Raw genomic sequence first — 25,083 nt, forward strand, 5'->3', positions numbered from 1 at the left:
GAAAAAAATGACACACAAAAAATTCGTGTCGTGCTCGTGTTGATGTTTCTCATATTTTTTTAATTTTTTTGTTTTTATTATTCTATTATTATTTTTAAATTTTTTTAATTTTTTTTGCGAACCTATTGCGGGAATGATTTGGAAGATCCAAAGCCAAAAATAGTGGTCAGAGCAATAACAACTCTTCTGATATTGCTCTTTTACTTTTCAGAGTCAAGCCAATTCCCCTTTCTTATCGGTATTATGGGTAGACGGTATTTTGTAAATACATAATTATCTTGAATATATTAACTATTTCTATCGTTTTGACCCTTATTTTGCGTGTTATTCGGGTCGTGTCAACTCGCAAAAAATTCGTGTCGTTATGTTGAAGATTTTGACATGAATAAAAATTAGTATCATGTTCGTGTTAATGTATTCGTGTCGTGTCAAATTCGTATCATGTTAACCCGTTTTGATAGGCCTAGGTGGAATGATAAAATTCCTTTCTAGTTTTTGTTGATCTTTTCATAAAACTCTAAACGTTGTCATAGGCAAAAAAAATTAATTTAATGCTTTTTAATAAAATAATTATGCATTTATTACAGTTTTGGAAATAATTATGGATTTATTGCACAATATGACGTCCCTTTTGTGCGTCACATGTGACGCCCCATTGAGGCGTCTCACCCTAAGGGAAAACGCCCCAATGAGGCGTCACTTATCAGGTGTTGACAGGTGTTATTTTTTTTCCAAAAAAAAATTAATTTAATCATAAAACTTGTAAAGGCCATAACTTTTGACTCGGGTATTCAAATCAGGTAGTTCTTTTTTTGATTCCACATAACTTTACGAGATCTACGCAATGACATCTCATTTGATACATTTTATTTCTCACAAACAATTTTAATTTGCAAGAATGATATTATAAGAGCGGTTAAACTCAGAAGCCTCTGAGTTCTGGGTTTGTGATTTAATATAAAAAATAAATAAAATTTTGATTTGTGATTTAAATTTTTTTTATTATAACAAAAATTTGGTTTGTGATTTAAATTAAAAATAAAAGTAAAAATTATTATTAATAAGGAAAAATAAATAAAGATTTGATTTGTGATTTAAACAAAAAAATCAATTTGAAAAATCTGTAGAAATAAAGGAAATATTTAAATAAATATTATAAATCTCTAATGAAGAATGATATTATTTTTGAAATTAATGATTAATGCTATAAGTTTCTGGGCTATTATTCGTAGTCTGAAATTAATGATGGCTTATGAATGTTTTTCAAAAATAAAATTACCTAAATTAGGCGTGATTGCCTCTTGATTGAAACCCAATTTAGACGTCATTGATGACGTGTCAGGTGTTGACACGTGTCACATTTTTAAACTCAGAAGCCTCTGAGTTATGCGCTTGTGATTTAATATAAAAAATAAATCAAGATTTGATGTGTGATTTAAATTAAAAAAATAACAATTATTATTAATAAGGAAAACAAAATAAAGATTTGATTTGTGATTTAAACTCAAAAATCAATTTGAAAAATCCGTATTAATAAAGGAAATAATTAAATAAGTATTCTAAATCTCTAAGGAAGAAGGATATTATTTTTGAAATTAATGATTAATGCTATAAGCTTCTGAGTTATTATTTGTGGTCTGAAATTAATTATGGCTTATGAATGTTTTTCAAAAATAAAATTACCTAAATTAGGTGTGATTGCCTCTTGATTGAAACCCAATTTAGACGTCATTGGTGACATGTCAGGTGTTGACACGTGTCACATTTTTAAATTCAGAAGCATCTGAGTTCTGGGTTTGTGATTTAATATAAAAATAAATCAAGATTTGATGTGTGATTTAAATTAAAAGTAACAATTATTATTAATAAGAAAAACAAAATAAAGATTTGATTTGTGATTTAAACTCAAAAAATCAATTTGAAAAATCTGTATTAATAAAGGAAATAATTAAATAAATATTCTAAATCTCTAAGGAAGAAAGATTACCTGATTTAAATTTAAATTATGTTTATGAGAAATAAAATATATCAAATGAAATGTTATTGCGTAGATTTCGAAAAGTTATGTGGAATCAAAAAAAGAATTACCTGATTTGGATACCCGAGTCAAAAGTTATAGCCTTCAAAAATTTTATGTTTCAATTAATTTTTTTTTTTTGGAAAAAAAATGACACGTGTTAACACAAAGGGCGTCACATTGTGCAATAGATATGTAATTATTTCCAAAATTATAATAAATACATAATTATTTTATTAAAAAACATTAAATTAATTTTTTTGCCCGTTGTCATGTTCTCAAACGAAGTCAGCTGATTGTTATAAAATAGTTAATATTAAAATCACCTCAGAATATTGATGAAGGGATTAAAAGGCGGGCATGACAACGTTTTAATTTCTTTATTCAATTTTTAGTTTGGGAAATATGAATAATAAAAAATTATGTTTGAAAAAATCAGTAAAAAAAAATTTGAAATAAATTTTTTTTTCCTTTTTTCATTTTTGGACGCACTATTTATTAAATATATCCATTATAAAATTTATTATTGAAATTTGAAAATCAGAACGAATGAAACATAAATTGTGTATTATCAAATAAAATTTTCAGTTAACAAGTTTTTCATACACACAAAAAAAAAATTATTTCTTTCTAAGGTAAAATAAAAACTGAACAATTATCACTTACACTCTTGTAATATCTCCAGCAATTACATGAATAGCTCTGACTGTAGGTGTAGCGGTCTTGAGCCAAATTACGTAGCACAACATTTAAAAACGAAAGGATCAATTTATATATATATATATATATATATATATATATATGAGTAAGGATATTTTAACTACCAAAAATTCTCACTACTAACTTACTACACATCACATCACCATTGGATCAAAGAAAGAGAATATTAAAAAGTTTTGAAAAAAGAGAAAATGTTAATTTAATAATGATTAGATAGGTAATAAGTTAGTAGTGAAAAATTTTGAGAGTTAGAATATCCTTCCTCTATATATATATATATTTAAAAAAAATATTTTAGCTTTTTTAAACTATAAATTAAATAATGAAAATTACAATTTGACTAATAAAAAATATATAATAAATTTTATCGCTAAAATATTAAACTAAAAAAGAGAGTACAGATTTTAAAAAGTGGACCCGCTAAAGGAACAAGGCAATAAGCAATGAAATCAGAGATATTTTATGAAGTTTATACAAAAAAAAAAAAAAAAAAAAAATTATTTTATGAAGAACTAGCGAGTGTCGAAGTCAAGGTAGTGTTTGTGTGGGCTTGCCGCCACTTCAATAATAGTAGCATAGTTGTTTGTACTTGTACCAAATCAAATCGAATAATAGCGAGTGTCGAAGTCACAGACACTGACACGAGACACAGGATACGATTCGACATGACAAGCCGACACGTTAATTCTAAAAAATGTCATATTTTGATACGCTGGGACACGTTTTGTTATTAAATAATATTTTTAAGGTTTCGCTTTTTCTACAGTCAATGTAGATAACTTATCTACAGTGAGCCCAAAACGACGTCGTTTTGAGGCGAAAATCAAGGTATTTTTGTAATTATAATTTATTTCAGGGTTATAATAGTCTTTTTCATTATAATTTTTTAATTTTTCAACCCAAAACGACGTCGTTTTGGGAGCGAATGTAAGTCATATAATCAATCAAATATTCAAATTTCATAACATAAATATAAACAAAAATAATTTTTCGTACCTTGTTAATTTTTCATATCAAATTTCATAATAGAAAAAAATTGATTTATAAATGATTTTTTTTATTTTTAGTTAATAAAATAAAATTAAGACTAAAAAAAAAACGTGTTCGAGCGTTGACCACGTGTCGAAAAAAGTTGACTACGTGTCGAAAAACGTGTCGGACCATGTCGGAGAGTGAGTTGACCACGTGTCCCAAAAAATTGACCACATGTCGGACGCGTGTCGGAGCGTGTCAAAGCGTGTCCGCACATTTTTTTTAAATGCACGAGTCCGTGCTTTAGAGGTGCAGAGATCCTCTATTCGATTCACCTCTCTTGTTCTTTCCTAATTCCTACTTACCCCTACAACTTCTTCTCACTCTCACTCTCACAACCTTTCTTTTGCTTCACACCTTTCACGCTTCCCCTGGTGAGCTGTTTGTTTTGTTCAATTTTCTTCAATGCAATTCCGAGGCTCTTCATTTTACTCTTACATTTTATTTTATTTTTATGGGGATTCAGGTTTAGGGTTTATTAAAAATTTACCCTCACTCACTCTGTAGCAACCCCAAGTTGTGGGCTTGCTAATCAGAGGCCCAATAGGTTGAAGAGACGACCAACGTACTTAGTGGATTACTTTCAATAGTAACTTAAGCCCATTTTCATCATTATTGATAAGTAGTCAGTTTACTTTCATGTAACTATCATGTAATGAACATTGTTGATCACAAACCATATTAAAGGGCCCAAGGGGGCGTATGAAAATTAAGAAAATTTGGACAAAACTCTCTTCTCTCTCTTCTACTCAGATCTAAAACCCCTTCAATTGGTGCTTTCACTCACCTCAACCTTCCTGCTATGGCTGACAATACCCGTATGCGAGAGTTAAATCAATGTTTAGATACTCTGGAACAGCAATTCCGTGCTGCTGATTTGGTTCACGAGCAACAATACCACGGCCTTCAAGAGTCCAATGCTCAATTACAGGCGTCCCATACTCAACTACATGATTCCGAGAATCATCTTCAACGCGATCTTACCCATCTTATTGAGCTTCAGCAACAACTCTCTCATGCTACCCCGGACAACCGTGGAATTCTTGGTTCCGGCCCTTCCACGGGTGCGGATTTCTCCAGATCTCGTCAAGTTAAACTCGACTTTCCGCGTTTTGCCTCTGGTGACCCAACTACCTGGATTATCGCTGTTGAGCGCCATTTCACGTTTTATCAGGTACCTCTACCAGATCGCGTCAATTTGGCTGCCTTTCATTTGACTGATCCGGCAGATTCATGGTTCTATGGATCTGACCAGAATGGGTTGTTAACCGATTGGCGATCGTTTTGCATGGCTTTGCAACGTCGTTTTGGACCCTCTGAGTTCGAGGACCCTGCTAGTGCCTTGGCCAAACAACACCAAACTGGTTCTGTGTTGGAATACCAATTGGGGTTTGAGAAATTGGTGAGTAAAGTTCCTGGTCTTTCAGATACCCTACTCCACAGTATTTTTGTTTCGGGCCTTAAGCCTCGTATTAAGCGACCAGTCCTCACACACCGTCCCCTGGATTATCATGAGGCCTTTTCTCTTGCCCGGGTTTACGAAGATCAGACTAGTGATTTTAAGCCTGTCCGCTCTTGGCAACATATACCCAGACCACTTGCCCAGCCTCCGACTTCTACAACCTTGATCCCTACAAACCATAACCCCTTATCCACTCATATTTCTGCCTTACCCATCCGTCGCCTTTCACCTGAAGAGAGACAAGCAAAACGAGATAAAAATCTCTGCTACAATTGTGACGAGAAATACTCGTTTGGTCATAAGTGCAAAGGAAAGGCTGCTTTATTATACCTCGAAGGCATTGATGATGATCCCGGTTCGAACATTCCACCCATTCCAGACGAACCTTTGACCTATGAGGCAACCCCTGAAATTAGTTTCAACACTCTATTTGGTCATCATAGCTCACATTCTTTTCGTCTCACAGGCTCGCTCACTGGAAAACCAGTACAAGTGTTAATCGATGGGGATAGTACCCACAATTTTGTTACTGAACGCATGGCTAATTTTTTGTGTTTAACTATGCAGAACATTACTCCTTTTCAGGTCCAAGTGGGTAACGGCGATGCACTGCTCAGTACATCATCTTGCATGGCAGTATCGTTAACGCTTCAATCCCATTCATTTTTACTTGATCTTTTCGTTTTGGACCTCAAAGGGGCTGATATTGTTTTGGGCGTTCAATGGTTGGCGAATCTTGGGCCTATTATGACGGACTATGCCCAAATGACCATGACTTTTAACCTGTGTGGCTCTCCTGTTACTTTAAAGGGTGACCATTCCATTTCCCCAACCCCGATTTCCAATGCCCAATTCCACAAACTCATTGGCCAAAATTCGGTTTCCTCGTGTTTTGTGTGCTTATCCAGCCCTATTCCCACTATATTACCAACTGATCCCGCCCATACCATCCCTTCTGCTATCCAAGATATCTTGCTCCAATTCCAAGACATTTTTACTATGCCATCTTCTCTGCCCCCTGACCGTGTGTCCAATCACCGTATTAGCCTTATCCCCAACTCCAAACCAGTCCAGGTACCTTACAGATACCCTCACTTTCTGAAACATGAAATTGAGAAAATGGTGGGGGAGATGTTATTCACTGGTGTTATTCGGCCCAGCCAATCTCCCTACAGTTCACCCGTTCTTTTGGTTCGGAAAAAAGATGGCACTTGGCGCTTTTGTGTTGATTACCGTGCTCTAAATGCATTGACTGTTCCTAACAAATTTCCAATCCCCACAGTTGATGAACTGTTGGACGAATTGCATGGTGCTCAATTTTTTTCGAAGTTGGACCTTCGATCGGGTTATCACCAAATTAAAATGGACCCAGCCGATGTACATAAGACTGCATTTCGCACTCATAGTGATCATTTTGAATTTGTTGTGATGCCTTTTGGCTTGGCAAACGCCCATTCCACCTTCCAAGCAACGATGAATCATATTTTCACCTCTTTCCTACGGTGTTTTGTTGTCATCTTCTTTGATGATATACTCATTTACAACAATTCTCTCCAGGACCACACAGACCACTTAACGCAGGTGTTGACCACTTTACGTCACCAACAATTCTTTGTTAAACTGACAAAGTGCTCCTTTGCAGTGCAGGAAATTCAATTCTTGGGTCATATTATATCTGCTGCTGGTGTAGCTCCCAATCCTTCTAAGATTCAAGCTGTGCGCGATTGGCCACGTCCATCGTCGGTGACTCAACTTCGAGCTTTTCTCGGCCTTTCCGGTTATTATCGGTGTTTTATTAAAAGATATGCTATGGTAGCTTCCCCCCTCACTAACTTGCTGGCCAAAGATGCTTTTGTCTGGACAGATTTGGCTGAAAATGCATTTTAACTTTTGAAGCAATTAGTCACAGCTGCCCCAATCATTGCTTTACCGAATTTCTCCCTGCCATTTGTCCTCGAAACTGATGCCTCTAGGGTAGGTGTCAGAGCGGTCTTGTTGCAGGACAACCATCCATTGCTTTTTTCAGTCGCAAGCTTTCAAAGCTGATGCAATCTAAATCTACTTATCTCAGACAGATGTATACCATTACTGCTGCGGTTGCAAAATGGCGTCAGTATCTATTGGGGTCATTTTTTATTACCAAGACTGATCACCAGAGTTTACACCACCTGATGTCACAAGTGATTCAAACCCCGGAACAACAACAGTTTCTTGCGAAACTGCTAGGTTTTAATTACTCTATTCAATATAAATCTGGTAAAGTGAACGTGGTGGCGGACGCCTTATCACGTCTGCCCGAAGGGAATTCGGTGATGGTTTTCCCTTCCTTCATGGCTATCAGTACTCCTACTTCACAGTATAGTTCCATTATACAATCCGAGTTACACCTTGACCCCTATGCTACACAAATATTACATGATTTATCTACAGACTCATCCAAATGGCCTCATTGGTTATTACAAAACGGCCTTTTGTTCCACCGCAACCGTCTGTACATTCTGGCTGCTTCTTCTTTAATTCCACTGCTGCTTCATGAATTCCATTCTTCCACACTCGGAGGACATGCTGGTGTCCGCCATACTTTGCTACGGCTAGGTGCCAAGTTTACCTGGAAAAATGTTAAACAGGATGTTCAAAAATTCATTCAAGAATGTGAAATATGTCAAAAAGCTAAATCCCCCAACCATTCCCCGTATGGTCTTCTACAGCCCTTATCCACCCTCGATTTTATCTGGTCCGACCTTTCGATGGATTTCGTGACCCATCTACCTCCTTCAGGGGGCTTTACTGCCATTTTTGTGGTTGTTGATAAACTTACTAAGGGAGCCCACTTTGCTGCCTTACCCACCAAATACTCAGCGGTGAAGGTCGCACAGATATTTTGGGATGTGGTGGGCAAGCTCCATGGTCCACCCAAGTCAATTGTTTCCGACCATGACCCACTATTTCTTAGTGATTTCTGGAAGACTTTGTTTAAGCTTCAGGGGACTCTATTACACTACAGTTCGGCCTACCACCCCCAGTCCGACGGCCAACGGAACGGGTCAACAGGAGTTTGGAACAGTACCTGAGGTGTTTTGTTCATGAAAATCCCTCTGCCTGGCATCGTTATCTGAGTTGTGCCGAGTTCCATTACAACACCGCTTACAACAGGTCCACAGGTACTTCTCCGTTTCAGGCCACATATGGTCGGTCACCACCTTGCTTCTTGGAGTATACGTTGGGTTCTACATCTGTGGAAGCAGTAGATACAGTTCTCCATCGGCGCTCCACGATCCTGACGTCCTTGAAAAACAATTTAAAAAAGACTCAATCTTTGATGAAACAACACGCAGACAGAAAAAAGGAAAGACATTACCTTTCAAATCGGAGACCTGGTTCTGTTACGTTTCCAACCTTTCCGCCAGCTGTCAGTCCACCGCCGCTCCACTCACAAGCTGAGTCTGCATTTTTATAGTCCGTTTGAAATTCTGGAAAGCATCGGCCTGGTTGCTTACCGTTTGCGTTTACCGGTTGGATCTCGGGTGCACCCTGTCTTTCATGTCTCTTTATTGCGCCGCTTCTTTCCCGCACACACATACCATGTTCATGATCTCACCCCCGATTTACCAGCCACCCCACCCTCTCATACACCCTTGGCCATCGTGTCTCGCCGAACCATATGGAGGCAAGGACGCCATGTTTCTCAAGTTCTGGTACAGTGGCACGGTCTCTTACCGGAGGACTCGACTTGGGAGGATGAGTCCCTTCTCAGAGGTTTCTCTCCTTCCCAGATGGTTTCTGTGCCAGCGCCCACACACATCGAAGAAGGGACTCACAGGGACACAACTAAGTCAATCCCATCTACCCTCATTAAAGACAACAGTGTCACTTATCACTCCACCGACACAAGACCCAATCAGAACGCAAGGAACGAGATTCTTATCTCCCCCTCAGCCAATCAGATAGCTTTGCCGGTTCTACCCTCTTCATTAGTGTCGGACAACTCACCTTCCACTATCCCTTCCACTGTTTGTGTTGCAGGTTCCCATGCCCAGCCTCATTCACGCGCTATTTTTTGCCGTGACTTATTGGGACCATCAGGCCTCATGGACAAGGCATGTCTTGATGGAGAAGGGGATGTAGCAACCCCAAGCTGTGGGCTTGCTAATCAGAGGCCCAATAGGTTGAAGAGACAACCAGCGTACTTCGTGGATTACTGCAGCAATGATTGAAGAAAATCAACGATTAAGATTTAATAGTAAAAAATAGTAACAAAAAGTAATAAGAATAACCTTTTCCATAAATTAAATAAATTAAGGTAATTGATGATAGAATTAAAATGGTCCAAGTTTTTATTGGAATTTGTGATTATTTGGACAAAAAATTTAGATAAAATAAAAATTACAATTATATATAACAAGAAAACGAGTATGATTTGACTTTTGAGTGTTGATAAATTATTTATCAGTTACCTAAAATTCAAATTCATGGGTAAATTCAGTACTCTTATATTATTAAATAATTTATTATATTTTCGCAATTGAAATTGCAACGTGACAACATTGAAAAATTATTTAAAAAATAATCAATTCAATGGGGTTTTCATTAATTTTATTAACAGAGAAAAATGGGCAACCTTTCTATTTTGAAAAATTGGCCTTAACGTTGAGATCAGATTCAAAGGACTATGTACATGATGTTAGTACATAGGTATCCTAGAGACAATCTGAGAGTCAGATGGATCCATGTACTTCTTTATTAGTTATGAATAAATTTTATGAATAAAAGCATTATTTATCTTGTTTCATATTGCAAGTCTCAAATATTGATTATGAGTAACTGGATAAAGCCCATGGAATGGAACGGGTGTCACATTGAGGATCTGTGATAGAGATCATGATCATGAGGGCTCAATGACACCACACGTCCATTGTCAAAAATATGTTCCTAGTCTAGAGATACCGATAATGGGCATTGGTTATCTCGGGTAAGACTAGCACGACTCAGCTATTTGCATGGAGATGCAAGGTAGAGTCCTCGTGAGCTACAGACATGGAAATGTCTTAGCTGACTCGTGGGTGGACCTATTGGAGAATAGCTCGCACTGAACTGACCCACAAAGAGACACTACATGGAAATCTCACAGATAGTATCAATAGGTAATGTCTCTTATTAGTTGGGTGTGTCTTTCCTTAGACCTGACATTGTCATATAGACCTGTGCTCTGGAAGGCTTGCTTTGATTGTATATCTTGTCTGCCTGAAACATGGAGACTTGTAGGTATACTCTTGGGCATGCCCTAAGGACTCAGGGATAGTGTGACAAGCTAAAGGAATTCGTCAATCTCTATGAAAGATTAGGTTATCCGTAGACCGGTGAAACCGGAATGACATTTACGGGACTCGAAAATCTATGCATAGTAAAAAGAGTCATGAGATGGCCCGCTTTTTAGAGTTCGTAAATGAAGATTCCCCGTTTCGGCAAAAGCTAACCCTAGACCGCACGGGTTGATACGTTTTCCTTAACCTAGGTCAATGGGATGGATAACCGAGACGAAAGGACAATTCACACGGTAACCAAATAGGTATAACAGGTTGATTATTCAATGAACTCAACTAGCTCTGTTTGATGGTTATTTATAATTTTTAGCTAAAAGTTATTTAAAAGCTATTTATTTAAAAAAAACATATATTTAAAAAAAATGATATAACTTAAAAAACAGTTCTTTTAGAAGTTTTTGACTTTTGTTTTTTTTATTATAATTTCTTTTTATTATAATTTTTTTTGTAAAAATCTACTTCGTCTAACTTGTACTTATTTTTTTAAAAAAAAAAACCTCCCAAACAGTCACTAAATAAAAGTCACCGGATTCGTCTACCAAAAAAAAAAAAAAAAGTCACCGGATTCCCATTCGTGCGAGTGTCTGTTTCAGGGTTATGAGGAAGAAGGAATGCGAAGTTAATGACATGAGGGGCTGAGGAAGAAGCAAACAAGATCGACTCATAAAGTAAAGAGGATGTTTACCTTTGGTTTCAATAAGACAAGACCATTATGACCAAATAAGACAAGGGAATTTGAGGATGAACCGCTCTCATGATCAAGCTTTTCTTCACTTATGCAAATTTATCACGTTGAGAGGCCACTTCCTTACTATAAAAACTAAAATTATCTGAAGATATATTTTTTAATGCTCGTCTTTTTTGAAATTTCACATAGATGATTAAATTGAAGAATGACTATAATTCAATAGTTTAATTAATAGTTTTCTTTATAAAAAAATAAAATTTAAGTATTACGTCCATATGAATCGATCCCTCCTAGCTATTTATTGTAAAATTCAGTTTTATAATCAGTGACAATGATTAAATAAATTTTACACATGTTAGAGTCTTACCTTATTCCGGGGGAGCATGTCGTCGTAGCATTTCATTATTAAAGTATATATAATTTTTTTTATCAATATTTGATTTAAATTTTTTTAGTTTCATTTTTATCTATTGTCGATCTTAAGTGTTTTGCACATCGTTTAATCATACATTATAATATATGTAAAAGATTTTGAGTTCTTAGATTATTATTATAATCATAATTAAATAATATAATAATAATATTGAGAGCATTGTCTTACTATAAAAGGTAGATGAGTTAATTTTAACCAACAAATCATATATAAATTATTACTATTATCTAGTGCACATCAAATATGATTCGCTTCAACCAACAAATAGGATAATATTATATTATTAGACTATTTATCTAATGCATAACAAACACATGATAAGATAATATGAGATTATCATGCTCATATCCTTTCCTACTCTTAATATATTCATTCACATTTTATCATATTCACCTAAGAGGTCGAAACTACAGTTTGGTAAAATTAGTTAGCACCTATATGCAAAAAAAATAGTTAGCACCGAAATAGGATAAAAATATATTTGAAATCGTTGGATCGAGAAAGCAAATTCGAGCTTGAAAGTAAAAAAAATACACCATATCCAAGTTTTTATATTTGAGTAGTTGATATGTAATTTAACTGAAAACATTTAGACCCCTTTTATTGTCACTCAAGATTAGTTTTATTTGATCGGGTTATGAATAGAGGCGTAAATTAGTCGGAGAATCTCTCAAGGGTCGGTTTAGCCAGCTTGGCTCAGAACATACACAGGCATTAAAAAGACTATTTAGAAAATAGACCAAAAGCTCATATAAGTTTATGTCATATTATTTATATAAATTTAAAAATAGAATTATTATTCAAATATAATCAAATAATAAAAAATTATTATTATTTCAGTTATTCTTTTTCTAATTCTTATTGAGGTTTGAAGGTATGATAGAATCAAATTGGCTAATAAACATAGAACAGATTTTCTTATTATTAAATATAAGTTAGATCACATTTATAATTTATAAAGACCGACATGGGATACAAGATATAACATGACACTTCAATGGGCAAAAAAATTAATTTAATGCTCTTTAATAAATTAATTACGCATTTATTATAGTTTTAGAAATAATTACACATTTATTGCACAATATGACGCCCAATTTGGGCGTCACTAAAGACGCCTAAATTGGGCGTCAGTCAATAGGCAATCACGCTTAAATTTAGGCGTAACTCATCAGTTGTTGACACATGTCATATTTTTTTCTAAAAAAAAATAATTTAATCATAAAACTTCTGAATGCCATAACTTTTGACTCGGGTATCCAAATCAGGTAATTCTTTTTTTAATTTCACATAACTTTTCGAGATCTGCGCAATGACATCTCACTTGATATATTTTATTTCTCACAAACATAATTTAAATTTAAATCAGGTAATCCTTCTTCCTTAGAGATTTAGAATATTTATTTAATTATTTCCTTTATTAATACAGATTTTTCAAATTGATTTTTGAGTTTAAATCACAAATCAACTCTTTATTTTATTTTTCTTATTAATAATAATTGTTATTTTTTAATTTAAATCACACATCAAATCTTGATTTATTTTTTATATTAAATCACAAACCCAGAACTCAGAGACTTCTAAGTTTAAAAATGTGACACGTGTGAACACGTGTCAACACCTGACACGTCACCAATGACGTCTAAATTGGATTTCAATCACGAGGCAATCATGCTTAATTTAGGTAATTTTATTTTTGAAAAACATTCATAAGCCATAATTAATTTCAGACCACAAATAATAACCCAGAAGCTTATAGCATTAATCATTAATTTCAAAAATATTATCCTTCTTCCTTAGAGATTTAGAATATTTATTTAATTATTTCCTTTATTAATACAGATTTTTCAAATTGATTTTTGAGTTTTAATCACAAATCAAATCTTTATTTTGTTTTCCTTATTAATAATAATTGTTATTTTTTTAATTTAAATCACACATCAAATCTTGATTTACTTTTATATTAAATCACAAACCCTGAACTCAGAGGCTTCTGAGTTTAAAAATGTGATACATGTCAACACCTGACACGTCACCAATGACATATAAATTGGGTTTCAATCAAGAGGCAATCACGCCTAATTTAGGTAATTTTATTTTTGAAAAACATTCATAAACCATAATTAATTTTAAACCACAAATAATAACCCAGAAGCTTATAGCATTAATCATTAATTTCAAAAATAATATCCTTCTTTCTTAGTGATTTAGAATATTTATTTAATTATTTCCTTTATTTATACATATTTTTCAAATTGTTTTTTTAGTTTAAATCACAAATCAAATCTTTATTTTGTTTTCCTTATTAATAATAAAAAAATTATTTTTAATTTAAATCACAAACAAAATTTTTGTTATAATAAAAAAAATTATTATAATAAAAATTAAATCACAAATCAAAATTTTATTTTATTTTTATATTTTATTTTTATATTAAATCACAAATCCAGAACTCAGAGACTTCTGGGTTTAACCGCTAATATAATACCATTCTTGCAAATTTAAATTGTGTTTGTGAGAAATAAAATATGTCAAATTAGATGTCATTGCGTAGATCTCAAAAGGTTATGTGAAATCAAAAAAAGAATTACCTGATTTAGATATCCGAGTCAAAAGTTATGGCGTTCAGAAGTTTTATGATTAAATTATTATTTTTTTTGAAAAAAAATATGACACGTGTCAACACCTGATGAGTGACGCCTAAATTAGGCGTGATTGCCTCTTGAGTGACGCCCAATTTAGGTGTCCTTAGTGACGCCCATATTAGGCGTCTTATTGTGCAATAAATGTGTAATTATTTTCAAAACTGTAATAAATGCATAATTAATTTATTAAAAAGTATTAAATCAATTTTATTGCCCACTTCGACGCGTTAATTCTAAAAAATATTAGATTTCGACACGTTAAAACACGTTTTGATATTAAATAACATTTTTAATATATATAATATAGTTTATATTTAATACATATAATAGTTCATAATAAATTACATAATCAATCAAATATTCAAATTTATAACATAAATATAAAATAAAAATATTTTTTATTCCTTGTTAATTTTTCATGTCAAAATTCATAACAAAAAATATTTAATTTATCAATTAATTTTTCATGATTAGATAAAAAAAAATAAAATAAAAAATATTTGAATCTACATGAACATTATATATCGAAATATATGTCAGAACACATATCGAAATATATGTGAGAACGTTGATCGCATATCGAAACATGACAATATCTACCACATCTTTTTCATAAAAAAACAAAGTGACCGTGCTTCCTTAATTTAGCCTATACAAAAATAATAGGCTACATCCGACTAAAAATCTTTTACATAAATTAAGCCTATTTAGAATAGTTACGGACATGAAATAAATATAAATTAAAATTATTAAAAAAAAATTTCAATTGATATTTTCGAAATCTAATTTTTTTTTTCTATTGTTTTTATTGTAATCACTTTGGATAATTATATAATAAAAACATATGTATCATCCTTTCATATTAATTTATATTTTTCAAATAATTTTCTTAATTTTTTTTTTTTCTGTTATGAAAAAAAAAATCTTAGAACGTATTATTGTAATGCGCATGGTAGTTAAAATTGAAATTCTAACTAAAATCAAAAGGAGAATGAAAAATCGTAAAATATAAAATCCTAACATAACAAAAATCGTAAAATCATATGATGGTTTGAAATTTTGATACAAACAATTTGATTGTTAAAAATCGTAAGATCGAAGATTTAAATCGGAATTTTCACGCGTACACTTCTATCACCTCTATATATCTTCCAAACATGGCACTTTCAGAAGAATCAGCAGCAGATGAACCCCTATTTGGTTGTATTAAAAACGCTCTTCTCTGTTTTCGTCATATTTTTCTTTCGCCATCTTCCCCAACCCCAAACCTTCGCCGCACAGAGCAAAGAGGCTAGCTTTCATACTCCACTGAAGGCTACCCAATTACCTCTAATTGAAGTCACGAAAGAGAAGGCCTTGCTCCAATACCTTCTTCCCCTTTGATCCCACCCCTACGGCTAAGGGCGCTAGCATAAAGGGAAAATTCTGTTACCGAGAACGAGGTCTTTACCCGATTCACCCTTGCTTCTTCTTCTCAATTTTATTGAATCTTTAGTTTTTTCTGTGTTTTTTTTTTTTTTTTGGCTTCTTAGTACTCTAATCCATGCTTAGGTTTCGAAGGTTTTTGTTCCTAAAAAAAGGAATTTTATAATTCGTATCGGTCAGTTTTGACTGTAAACGGAACCGCAACACTATACACAAATGCCACATGATGCTGCTTCCCTCCTATCGCTTCAAATGTTGTAATCGATTGAAAAACATGTGACAAATAAAAAAATTCTTAATTAAAATTCAAAATTGAGTTGCTTTTTTTCAAGTCATTTTTTTTAAAAAAAATAATAGAAGAAAGCAGTAACAGTTAGGTTAAATTGGAAATTGTATGGTTTGATTTTAAGAATGATCAATATGATTGCTGATGGTTTTATATAACTCAATTGCAGCGGCAATAATTGTGGTTTGTGAGAGTTTTCCCTCAGCAGTAGTTGAAAGGGGCACCAGAAATTCTACCTGTGCCATTATATAATAACAAGTCTTTAATGGAAAATTTAGGGGTACCCGGTTTGATGGTCTCAGCAATGCTGTGAGGAGGAAGAGGAGTCAAACTTCGCGCAGGCCTCGACCTGATTCACAGCCTGTTTCTGAAGGTCATGACTTGTCTCCCTTGTCATCGACGCCACCTTCAGAGGATGCTGGCAAGGCATCTAGTGATGAGAATGCTGGTTATGACACTAATTCCAAGAGAAAAGAATTCAATCTTAATCATTGTGTTTCTCAGGTCTCCGCAGCCGAAGATGATAAATCCCACAAAAAGAGTAAAAAGGATGGAGTGTTCCATGTGTTTTATAATAATGAGCCTGGAAGGAGTGGTTTATATAATAAACGATGTAGTGAAGGCGTTCTTGCTCCAGTGGAAAGGTTCTAGCAAATCGAAGGATGTGAATCCCGAGAGTCTTTCTCAGGATGGATTGGGGAGTGAGAACACGGTTAAAAAGGTTAAACTCAAGGTTGGCGGTGTGACGCGTACTATTCAAGCTAACTCTGCATCCAATGGTGCTTCAGGAAGTGGATCGACCACGAAGAGCTCACGTCATCAGATGCCTCCAGACCCCGTCAAAAGCAACAGGTATTTCTGTTTTGGATTACCATTATCGCAAAAACTCTTATACCAGCATTGAAAAATGTATAATAGAGCAAATGAACAATCCGCAAAATGAGCTCTCTACCAAAAGCTCAACGCACAATTTCTGTAATCTAAAGCCTCTACCAGAGACAAAAACATCAATGGTGCAATATAACTGGCTGAAACCAGTGATTGAGGATCATTGGCAACATCAAGAGATAGTTTCAGCAGTCATCTTCCCCTGGACCGCATTGTAACATTGGAGACTGCAAAGAGGAAGCTTTGATTTTGAATCTCGATACTTATATGGATTCGAACAAGATGGACCAGCACACTTCTCACGAGGTGGAGGATAACTGAAACAATACCCAATGATATCATTAACAGAGAAAGAAAGTTTTGATGTGTTAGCCAAACAAACTTACAGCACATGTTTCTAACTTCTGACCAATGTTTGTTGTTGTCAAAATCAGGGAAACAGCTAAAGCCAAAGGCACTCACTACGACTTATTTTTTAATATCAATTTCATTCTTCTCAATTTTTTTCCCTCCTTATTTTATTTGCCAAACATATCTGAAAAAGTTATAAGGAAAACAGTCTAACAGGTTTAATACATCATTTAGCAAAGCCAGATGCCTTACATGCATAAAAATCTAACTTCTGGCCAATGATTGTCGTCAAAATCACGGAAACAGCTAAAGCCAAAGGCAAAATACTCATTCCTTTTTTGGTAAATAACAATTGTTTTTTTAATATCAATTTTCATTCTTCTCATTTTATTTGCCAAACATATCTGAGCGAGTAATCAGGAAGAAAGTCTAACAGGTACCATAAACCAAATTAGCATAGCCTGATACCTGACGGGTTTGGAGTTCAATATGCTAGGCAGCCCCATTTCATCAGGAAAAGTCACAACTGTCCCAGTAGGACCCATCACATATCTGATGGTGTTAGATGCAAGCATTCGTGCATTGGCTTCCTTCTCCTGTAAAGAATATTCCAATAAAAAATGAAAGCTGTATAAAAAATATATTGAAATAGAGTGTAGGAAATTCATTTAGCACTGCAAAACCTGTGCCAGCTCTTCTTGGCGCTTCTTTATTTTATCTTCTCGCTTCTTCCTACTGGAGTCTTGACCAAGTATTTTTCTGATAGCTTCTTCCTACAAAACGAATTCAAATTGACATGCCTATCTGTGTAAAATTGAACTTCATTAGGGGGAAAAGCGCAATTTGGAGAGAACAAAAACATACCTCAGATTCCCTGGCAGCCTTCTCAACTTGCATTTTACGCCTCTGGGCAGCCTCAGCTTTCTTCAGTTGCTGCTCCACTTCCGAAAGCTTCTCTTTTTGCTCTATAGTTAAGATATAACATTATAAATAAAGCACCATGGTTAATGACTCTAGTATGAAATTGATAAAATAAAGTACAGGTAAATGCTCACTTCTGGGCGGTGCAGGTGGTAATCCATTGGGAAACTCAATTAAACTTGCACCAGATGCAGAGGCATCTTTGCTTGATTGAAGGGCCCGTTGGCGTGTTGTAAGAGTCATTTCCCTCTTACTGTCCATCAATACATCAACAGATTCCTTCCTCTGTTTCTTCTTTTTCTTATCCTCCAGGTCACCATCGGACACCGACTCCTCTTCGTCCTCATAATCTGTGTCCTCATACATTTTATCAGATCTAGACCTTTTCTTACCATCTTTGCCTGACCTTGACGAGGATGCATTTTCCATATTCGAGACACTAGAGAGTTTCCGACGTTTCTTGCTTAATTCTTCTTCATCTCTGTAGACTGCAGAAACTTTTGATGTTTTCAGCTTTTCCAAGTATCGGATCTCATCATCCTCGTCGTCATCACCGAATTCGTCATCAAGCACACGTCTCTTTGGTACTCTCTTGCTCTTACGAACTGGTTCCGACTTGTCTCCCTGCTTACCAGATGCGTTCTTTCCAGATATCTTCCCCATCAATGATTCCTCCTTCCCACGACCAAAACCACCCCTTGAGAAATCCTTCCACGGAACGCCTTGCAGACCACTCCTCTTATCAGAAGGAGAATTATTATCATCTGAATTACTCTGTAATAACACAATTTGATGAGAGCAATCAAATGGGGTTCTAAAGTCAAAAAAGTCAAGAGAAATTATTACATTTAATGATAAGAAATCAAGACCAAAGATATTATTCCATAAAAGTAAGATCTAAATAACCGATACTATCCTTGCAGACAGGCCAGATAAGATATGACTCAATAGTCTCGTGAATGAGAAATGCCTCGATAATCTCGTGAAATAACACATTTTATAGAAATTTCGCACCTACTAGTGATTAATTCTGAAAAAGCCAAACATCCTATGGACAACTCCCAACTAAGGTATCAAGGACCAACTAAGCTATTAGGTGGAAGCACTCGGATGGTTTAAAATCTCTAACTATCCCCTTTAGGCAAGAGTCGTTTGGGCTTGGAGCATAGACAACGCACAGGCCCACTTAACCTTGCGTTAAAATTTAATTTAATTATGAAAATTGAGACAATAAGGATTAACTACTTGGCCATAGAAACGCTGATAACATGTCATGGAGTAACTGCTAAAAGTTTAAGCGGCTTTATCTCTAACACATGTTATAACTATAAATGTTGAGGTCTAGGATGCTGTCATAAATTCTAATATAATCTATTATTGCATCCAAAACAGAAATACCTGTTGCTTTTGACGGGGTCTGGAGGCATCTGATGAACGTGAGCTCTTCATAGTCGATCCACTTCCTGAAGCACCATTGGATGCAGAGTTAGCTTGAATAGTACGCGTCACACCGCCAACCTTGAGTTTAACCTTTTTAACCCTGTTCTCACTCCCCAATCCATCCTGAGAAACACCAAACGGCCCCAAACTCAGACTCTCGGGATTCCTTCCACCACAGATATCTGCATTTCTTGACTCTAAATCCAAGCTATCCTTCGATTTGCTAGAACCTTTCCAATTAGCTGGAGCAAGAACGCCTTCACTACAGCGTTTATTATATAAACCACTCCTTCCAGGCTCATTATTATAAAACGCATGGAACACTCCATCCTTTTTACTCTTTTTGTGGGATTTATCATCTTCGGCTCCGGTAGCTGCGGAGACCTGAGAAACACAATGATTAAGATTGAATTCTTTTCTCTTGGAATTAGTGTCATAACCAGCATTCTCATCACTAGATGCCTTGCCAGCATCCTCTGAAGGTGGCGTCGATGACAAGGGAGACAGGTCATGACCTTCAGAAACAGGCTGTGAATCAGGTCGAGGCCTGCGCGAAGTTTGACTCCTCTTCCTCCTCACAGCATTGCTGAGACCATCAAACCGGGTACCCCCTAAATCTTCCATTAAAGACTTGTTATTATATAATGGCACAGGTAGAATTTCTGGTGCCCCTTTCAACTACTGCTGAGGGAAAACTCTCACAAACCACAATTATTGCCGCTGCAATTGAGTTATATAAAACCATCAGCAATCATATTGATCATTCTTAAAATCAAACCATACAATTTCCAATTTAACCTAACTGTTACTGCTTTCTTCTACTATTTAAAAAAAAAAAAATGACTTGAAAAAAAGCAACTCAATTTTGAATTTTAATTAAGAATTTTTTTATTTTTCACATGTTTTTCAATCGACTACAACATTTGAAGCGATAGGAGGGAAGCAGCATCATGTGGCATTTGTGTATAGTGTTGCGGTTCCGTTTACAGTCAAAACTGACCGATACGAATTATAAAATTCCTTTTTTTAGGAACAAAAACCTTCGAAACCTAAGCATGGATTAGAGTACTAAGAAGCCAAAAAAAAAAAAAAAAACACAGAAAAAACTAAAGATTCAATAAAATTGAGAAGAAGAAGCAAGGGTGAATCGGGTAAAGACCTCGTTCTCGGTAACAGAATTTTCCCTTTATGCTAGCGCCCTTAGCCGTAGGGGTGGGATCAAAGGGGAAGAAGGTATTGGAGCAAGGCCTTCTCTTTCGTGACTTCAATTAGAGGTAATTGGGTAGCCTTCAGTGCGAGTATGAAAGCTAGCCTCCTTGCTCTGTGCGGCGAAGGTTTGGGGTTGGGGAAGATGGCGAAAGAAAAATATGACGAAAACAGAGAAGAGCGTTTTTAATACAACCAAATAGGGGTTCATCTGCTGCTGATTCTTCTGAAAGTGCCATGTTTGGAAGATATATTGACCTCATAGAAGTACGCGTGAAAATTCCGATTTAAATCTTCGATTTTATGATTTTAAGATTTTTTACAATCAAAATGATTGTATCATAATTGCAGAAGATATTATGATTTTTTACAATTTTTCTTAGGTTAGGATTTTATATTTTATGATTTTTTATCCTCTTTTTAATTTTAAGTAAAATTCTGATTTTAACTACATGCGCATGACAATAATATGTTCTAAGTTTTTTTTTTTCATAACAAAAAAAAAATTCTTAAGAAAATTATTTGAAAAAATATAAATTAATATGAAATGATGATACATATATTTTTATTATATAATTATCCAAAGTGATTACAATAAAACAATAGAAAAAAATTATTAGCATTCGAAGATATCAATTGAAAAAAAAATTAATAAATTTAATTTATTTTTATTTCATGACCGGAACTATTCAAAATAGGCTTAATTTATTTAAAATATTTTTAGTCGGATGTAGCCTATTATTTTTGTAAATGCTAAATTAAGGAAGCACGCACACTTTGTTTTTTATGAAAAATATGTGTTGGACACTCTCACGTTTCGATATGCGATCTATGCTTTGACACATATTTCGATATACGATCAATGTTCATGTAGATTCAAATATTTTTTATTTTATTTTTTTAACTAACAAGAAAAATTAATTGATAAATCAAATATTTTTTGTTATGAAATTTAACATGAAAAATAAACAAGGAATAAAAAATATTTTTAATTTATATTTATGTTATAAATTTGAATATTTAATTGATTATATAATTTATTATGAACTATTATATGTATTAAATATAAATTATATTATATATATTAAAAATGTTATTTCATATCAAAACATGTTTTAACGTGTCGAAATCTAATATTTTTTAGAATTAACGCGTCGAAGTAGCCAAAAAAATTGATTTAATACTTTTTAATAAATTAATTACGCATTTATTACAGTTTTGAAAATAATTACACATTTATTGCACAATATGAAGCCTAATTTGGGCGTCACTAAAGACGCCTAAATTGGGCGTCACTCAAGAGGCAATCACGCCTAATTTAGGCGTCACTCATCAGGTGTTGACACGTGTCATATTTTTTTTTCAAATAAAATAATAATTTAATCATAAAACTTCTGAACGCCATAACTTTTGACTCGGATATCCAAATCAGGTAATTCTTTTTTTGATTCCACATAACTTTTTGAGATCTACGCAATGACATCTAATCTGACATATTTTATCTCTCACAAACACAATTTAAATTTGCAAGAATGATATTATAAGAGCGGTTAAACCCAGAAGCCTCTGAGTTATGGATTTGTGATTTAATATAAAAATAAAATAAAATTTTGATTTGTGATTTAATTTTTTTTATAATCATTTTTTTTATTATAACAAAAATTATTTTGTGATTTAAATTAAAATAAAAAAAATTATTATTAATAAGGAAAACAAAATAAAGATTTGATTTGTGATTTAAACTAAAAAATCAATTTGAAAAATCTGTAGAAATAAAGGAAATAATTAAATAAATACTCTAAATCACTAAGAAAGAAGGATATTATTTTTGAAATTAATGATTAATGCTATAAGCTTCTGGGTTATTATTTGTGGTCTGAAATTAATTATGGTTTATGAATGTTTTTCAAAAATAAAATTATCTAAATTAGGCGTGATTGCCTCTTGATTGAAACCCAATTTATACGTCATTGGTGACGTGTCAGGTATTGACACGTGTCACATTTTTAAACTCAGAAGCCTCTGAGTTCAGAGTTTGTGATTTAATATAAAAATAAATCAAGATTTGATGTGTGATTTAAATTAAAAAATAACAATTATTATAATAAGGAAAACAAAATAAAGATTTGATTTGTGATGACCATTTGTGGGAAAAAAATTGAATTTTTATTTTTTAAATCGAATAATTTAATGACCATTTGTGGTGGCAGACAAGGCATTGAATGTCCCACTGTCCATCACATTGGTATTCAAAAAGAAATCAGCTGTTTTAATTGCTTTTTATGTTGAAATTGGTTACCTGATATAAAATTCAAAATTTGAAATGATTTAAAATTTTGAATTGAAATATGGATGGTTGGAAAAGAATTTTTTTTAAAAATCAAATTTTAATTTTTAAATCGAATAATTAAATGACCATTTGTGGTGGCAGACATAAAAGAATAATTAATTAATAAATATGGTTTTGAAATTCGAAATTTTAATTGGATAATCAGGTGTTTTAATTGCTTTTTATGTTGGAATTGGTTGTGTGATCTGAAATTCGAAATTTGAAATGGTTTAAAATTTTTAATTTAAATATGGATGGTGGGAAAAGAATATCTTTTAAAAATCAAATTTTAATCTTTAAATCGAATAATTTAATGACCATTTGTGGTGACAGTCAAGGCATTTAATGTCCCACTGCCCATCACATTGGTATCCAAAAAGAAAACAACTGTTTTAATTGTTTTTTATGTTGGAATTGGTCATCTCATCTGAAATTCGAAATTTTAAATGGTTTATCAATTAAATTTCGAAATTATGTATTTATTTTTCACAATCTGAAATTCAAAATTTTAAATTCAATAAAAAGAAAACTCTTTTCACGGACATGCATTCACGATCTCTATTCATGGAGATCAATAGACACAAAAACAAATTTCACAATTGTTGAAGACCTGATTGTCATTCAATTCACAATTTCGTTATGGTTATTTTTTAAATAATATATACACAATAATGATATAACAAAGACATTATCTTTGTTATATATTTGATTCAAATATCATAACAATCAAGAATCAAGAGAGCTGACAGACAAAATAAATTAGATAATCAGGTGTTTTAATTGTTTTTTATGTTGGAATTGGTCGTTTGATCTGAAATTCAAAATTTGAAATAGTTTAAAATTTTGAATTTAAATATGGATGGTGGGAAAAGAATTTCTTTTAAAAATCGAATTTTAATTTTTAGATTGAATAATTAAATGACCGTTTGTGGTGGCAGATATAAAAGAATAATTAATTAATAAATATGATTTTGAAATTCAAAATTTTAATTGTATAATCAAGTGTTTTAATTGCTTTTTATGTTGGAATTGGTCGTCTGATCTGAAATTCAAAATTTGAAATGGTTTAAAATTTTGAATTTAAATATGGATGGCGGGAAAAGAAATTCTTTTAAAAATCGAATTTTAATCTTTAAATCGAATAATTAAATGACCATTTGTGGTGGCAGACAAGACATTGAATGTCCCTTAAAAAATAATATGATATAATTCCGGGTGAAGAAAGGACATTATTGAGTTCAGATAAGGTTTTGAAACAAGACGGTAATTCATCTCTCGAGAATGACAAAATCTCCCCTGATATCTTAAATACATTCTCATGTTCGGGGATTCCTGGACATAAATTAACTTTGAAGGTTAAAATACCGATGATGCTATTGAGAAATATTGATCAATCAAGAGGTTTATGCAACGGTACGAGATTACTTGTTACAAAGTTGGGGAATCATGTTGTCGAGACAATTGTTCTTACAGGAAACAATATAGGAGATACTGTCTTAATCCCTAGAATGACGATCAGCCCATCGGGTCATACATTTCCAGTAAACTTCCAAAGAAGACAATTCCCCTTGGTAGTTTCGTTTGCGATGACTATCAACAAAAGTCAAGGACAGTCTCTGTCTTATGTTGACATTTATCTTCCTAGGTCTGTCTTCACTCATGGGCAATTATATGTGGCACTATCTAGAGTAAAGAGCAGACATGGATTGAAGATGCTGATACTTGATGAAAATGGTTGCGTTACAAATACTACCTTTAACATCGTCTACAAGGAAGTATTTCAAAGATTAGTGTAGTATACTTGGTTATTTCTACAAAGAGATAACATTGTTGTTTGGTATCAGGTAAGATCCCAATTTTTTATCAGAAAATATTTTTTAATCTTCTTTGTTGATTTCCTTTAGTTGTTATGCCTATTT

The 25,083-nt window shown here is 33.5% G+C and overlaps 1 protein-coding gene across 1 annotated transcript; it reads right to left on the reverse strand.

The window, feature by feature from the left end:
- Positions 1 to 16,906: 16,906 nt before the first annotated feature.
- LOC133295326 (uncharacterized) lies at positions 16,907 to 21,041 on the reverse strand. Its single transcript, XM_061494138.1, has 7 exons — positions 20,789 to 21,041; positions 19,588 to 20,349; positions 18,324 to 18,963; positions 18,133 to 18,233; positions 17,952 to 18,041; positions 17,737 to 17,864; positions 16,907 to 17,234 (listed from the first exon to the last, which is right to left on the reverse strand). Exons 2-7 carry the CDS (start codon positions 20,251 to 20,253, stop codon positions 17,090 to 17,092), a joined length of 1,770 nt encoding a protein of 589 aa, XP_061350122.1. The 5' UTR covers positions 20,254 to 20,349; positions 20,789 to 21,041; the 3' UTR covers positions 16,907 to 17,089.
- Positions 21,042 to 25,083: the final 4,042 nt, after the last annotated feature.

This window comes from Gastrolobium bilobum, unplaced genomic scaffold (assembly GCF_033153095.1).
Source record: "Gastrolobium bilobum isolate Gb01-03AN ecotype WA unplaced genomic scaffold, APGP_CSIRO_Gbil_v1 utg5138, whole genome shotgun sequence".
NCBI lineage: Eukaryota > Viridiplantae > Streptophyta > Magnoliopsida > Fabales > Fabaceae > Gastrolobium > Gastrolobium bilobum.

Coding starts and splice junctions, on each gene's coding strand:
- LOC133295326 (XM_061494138.1), bottom strand. CDS start 20,253: ATGGAAGATTTAGGGGGTACCCGGTTTGATGGTCTCAGCAATGCTGTG. Junction 18,964..19,587: donor GACCCCGTCAAAAGCAACAG/GTATTTCTGTTT, acceptor GTGTTATTACAG/AGTAATTCAGATGATAATAA. Junction 18,042..18,132: donor AGGCTGCCAGGGAATCTGAG/GTATGTTTTTGT, acceptor TTCGTTTTGTAG/GAAGAAGCTATCAGAAAAAT.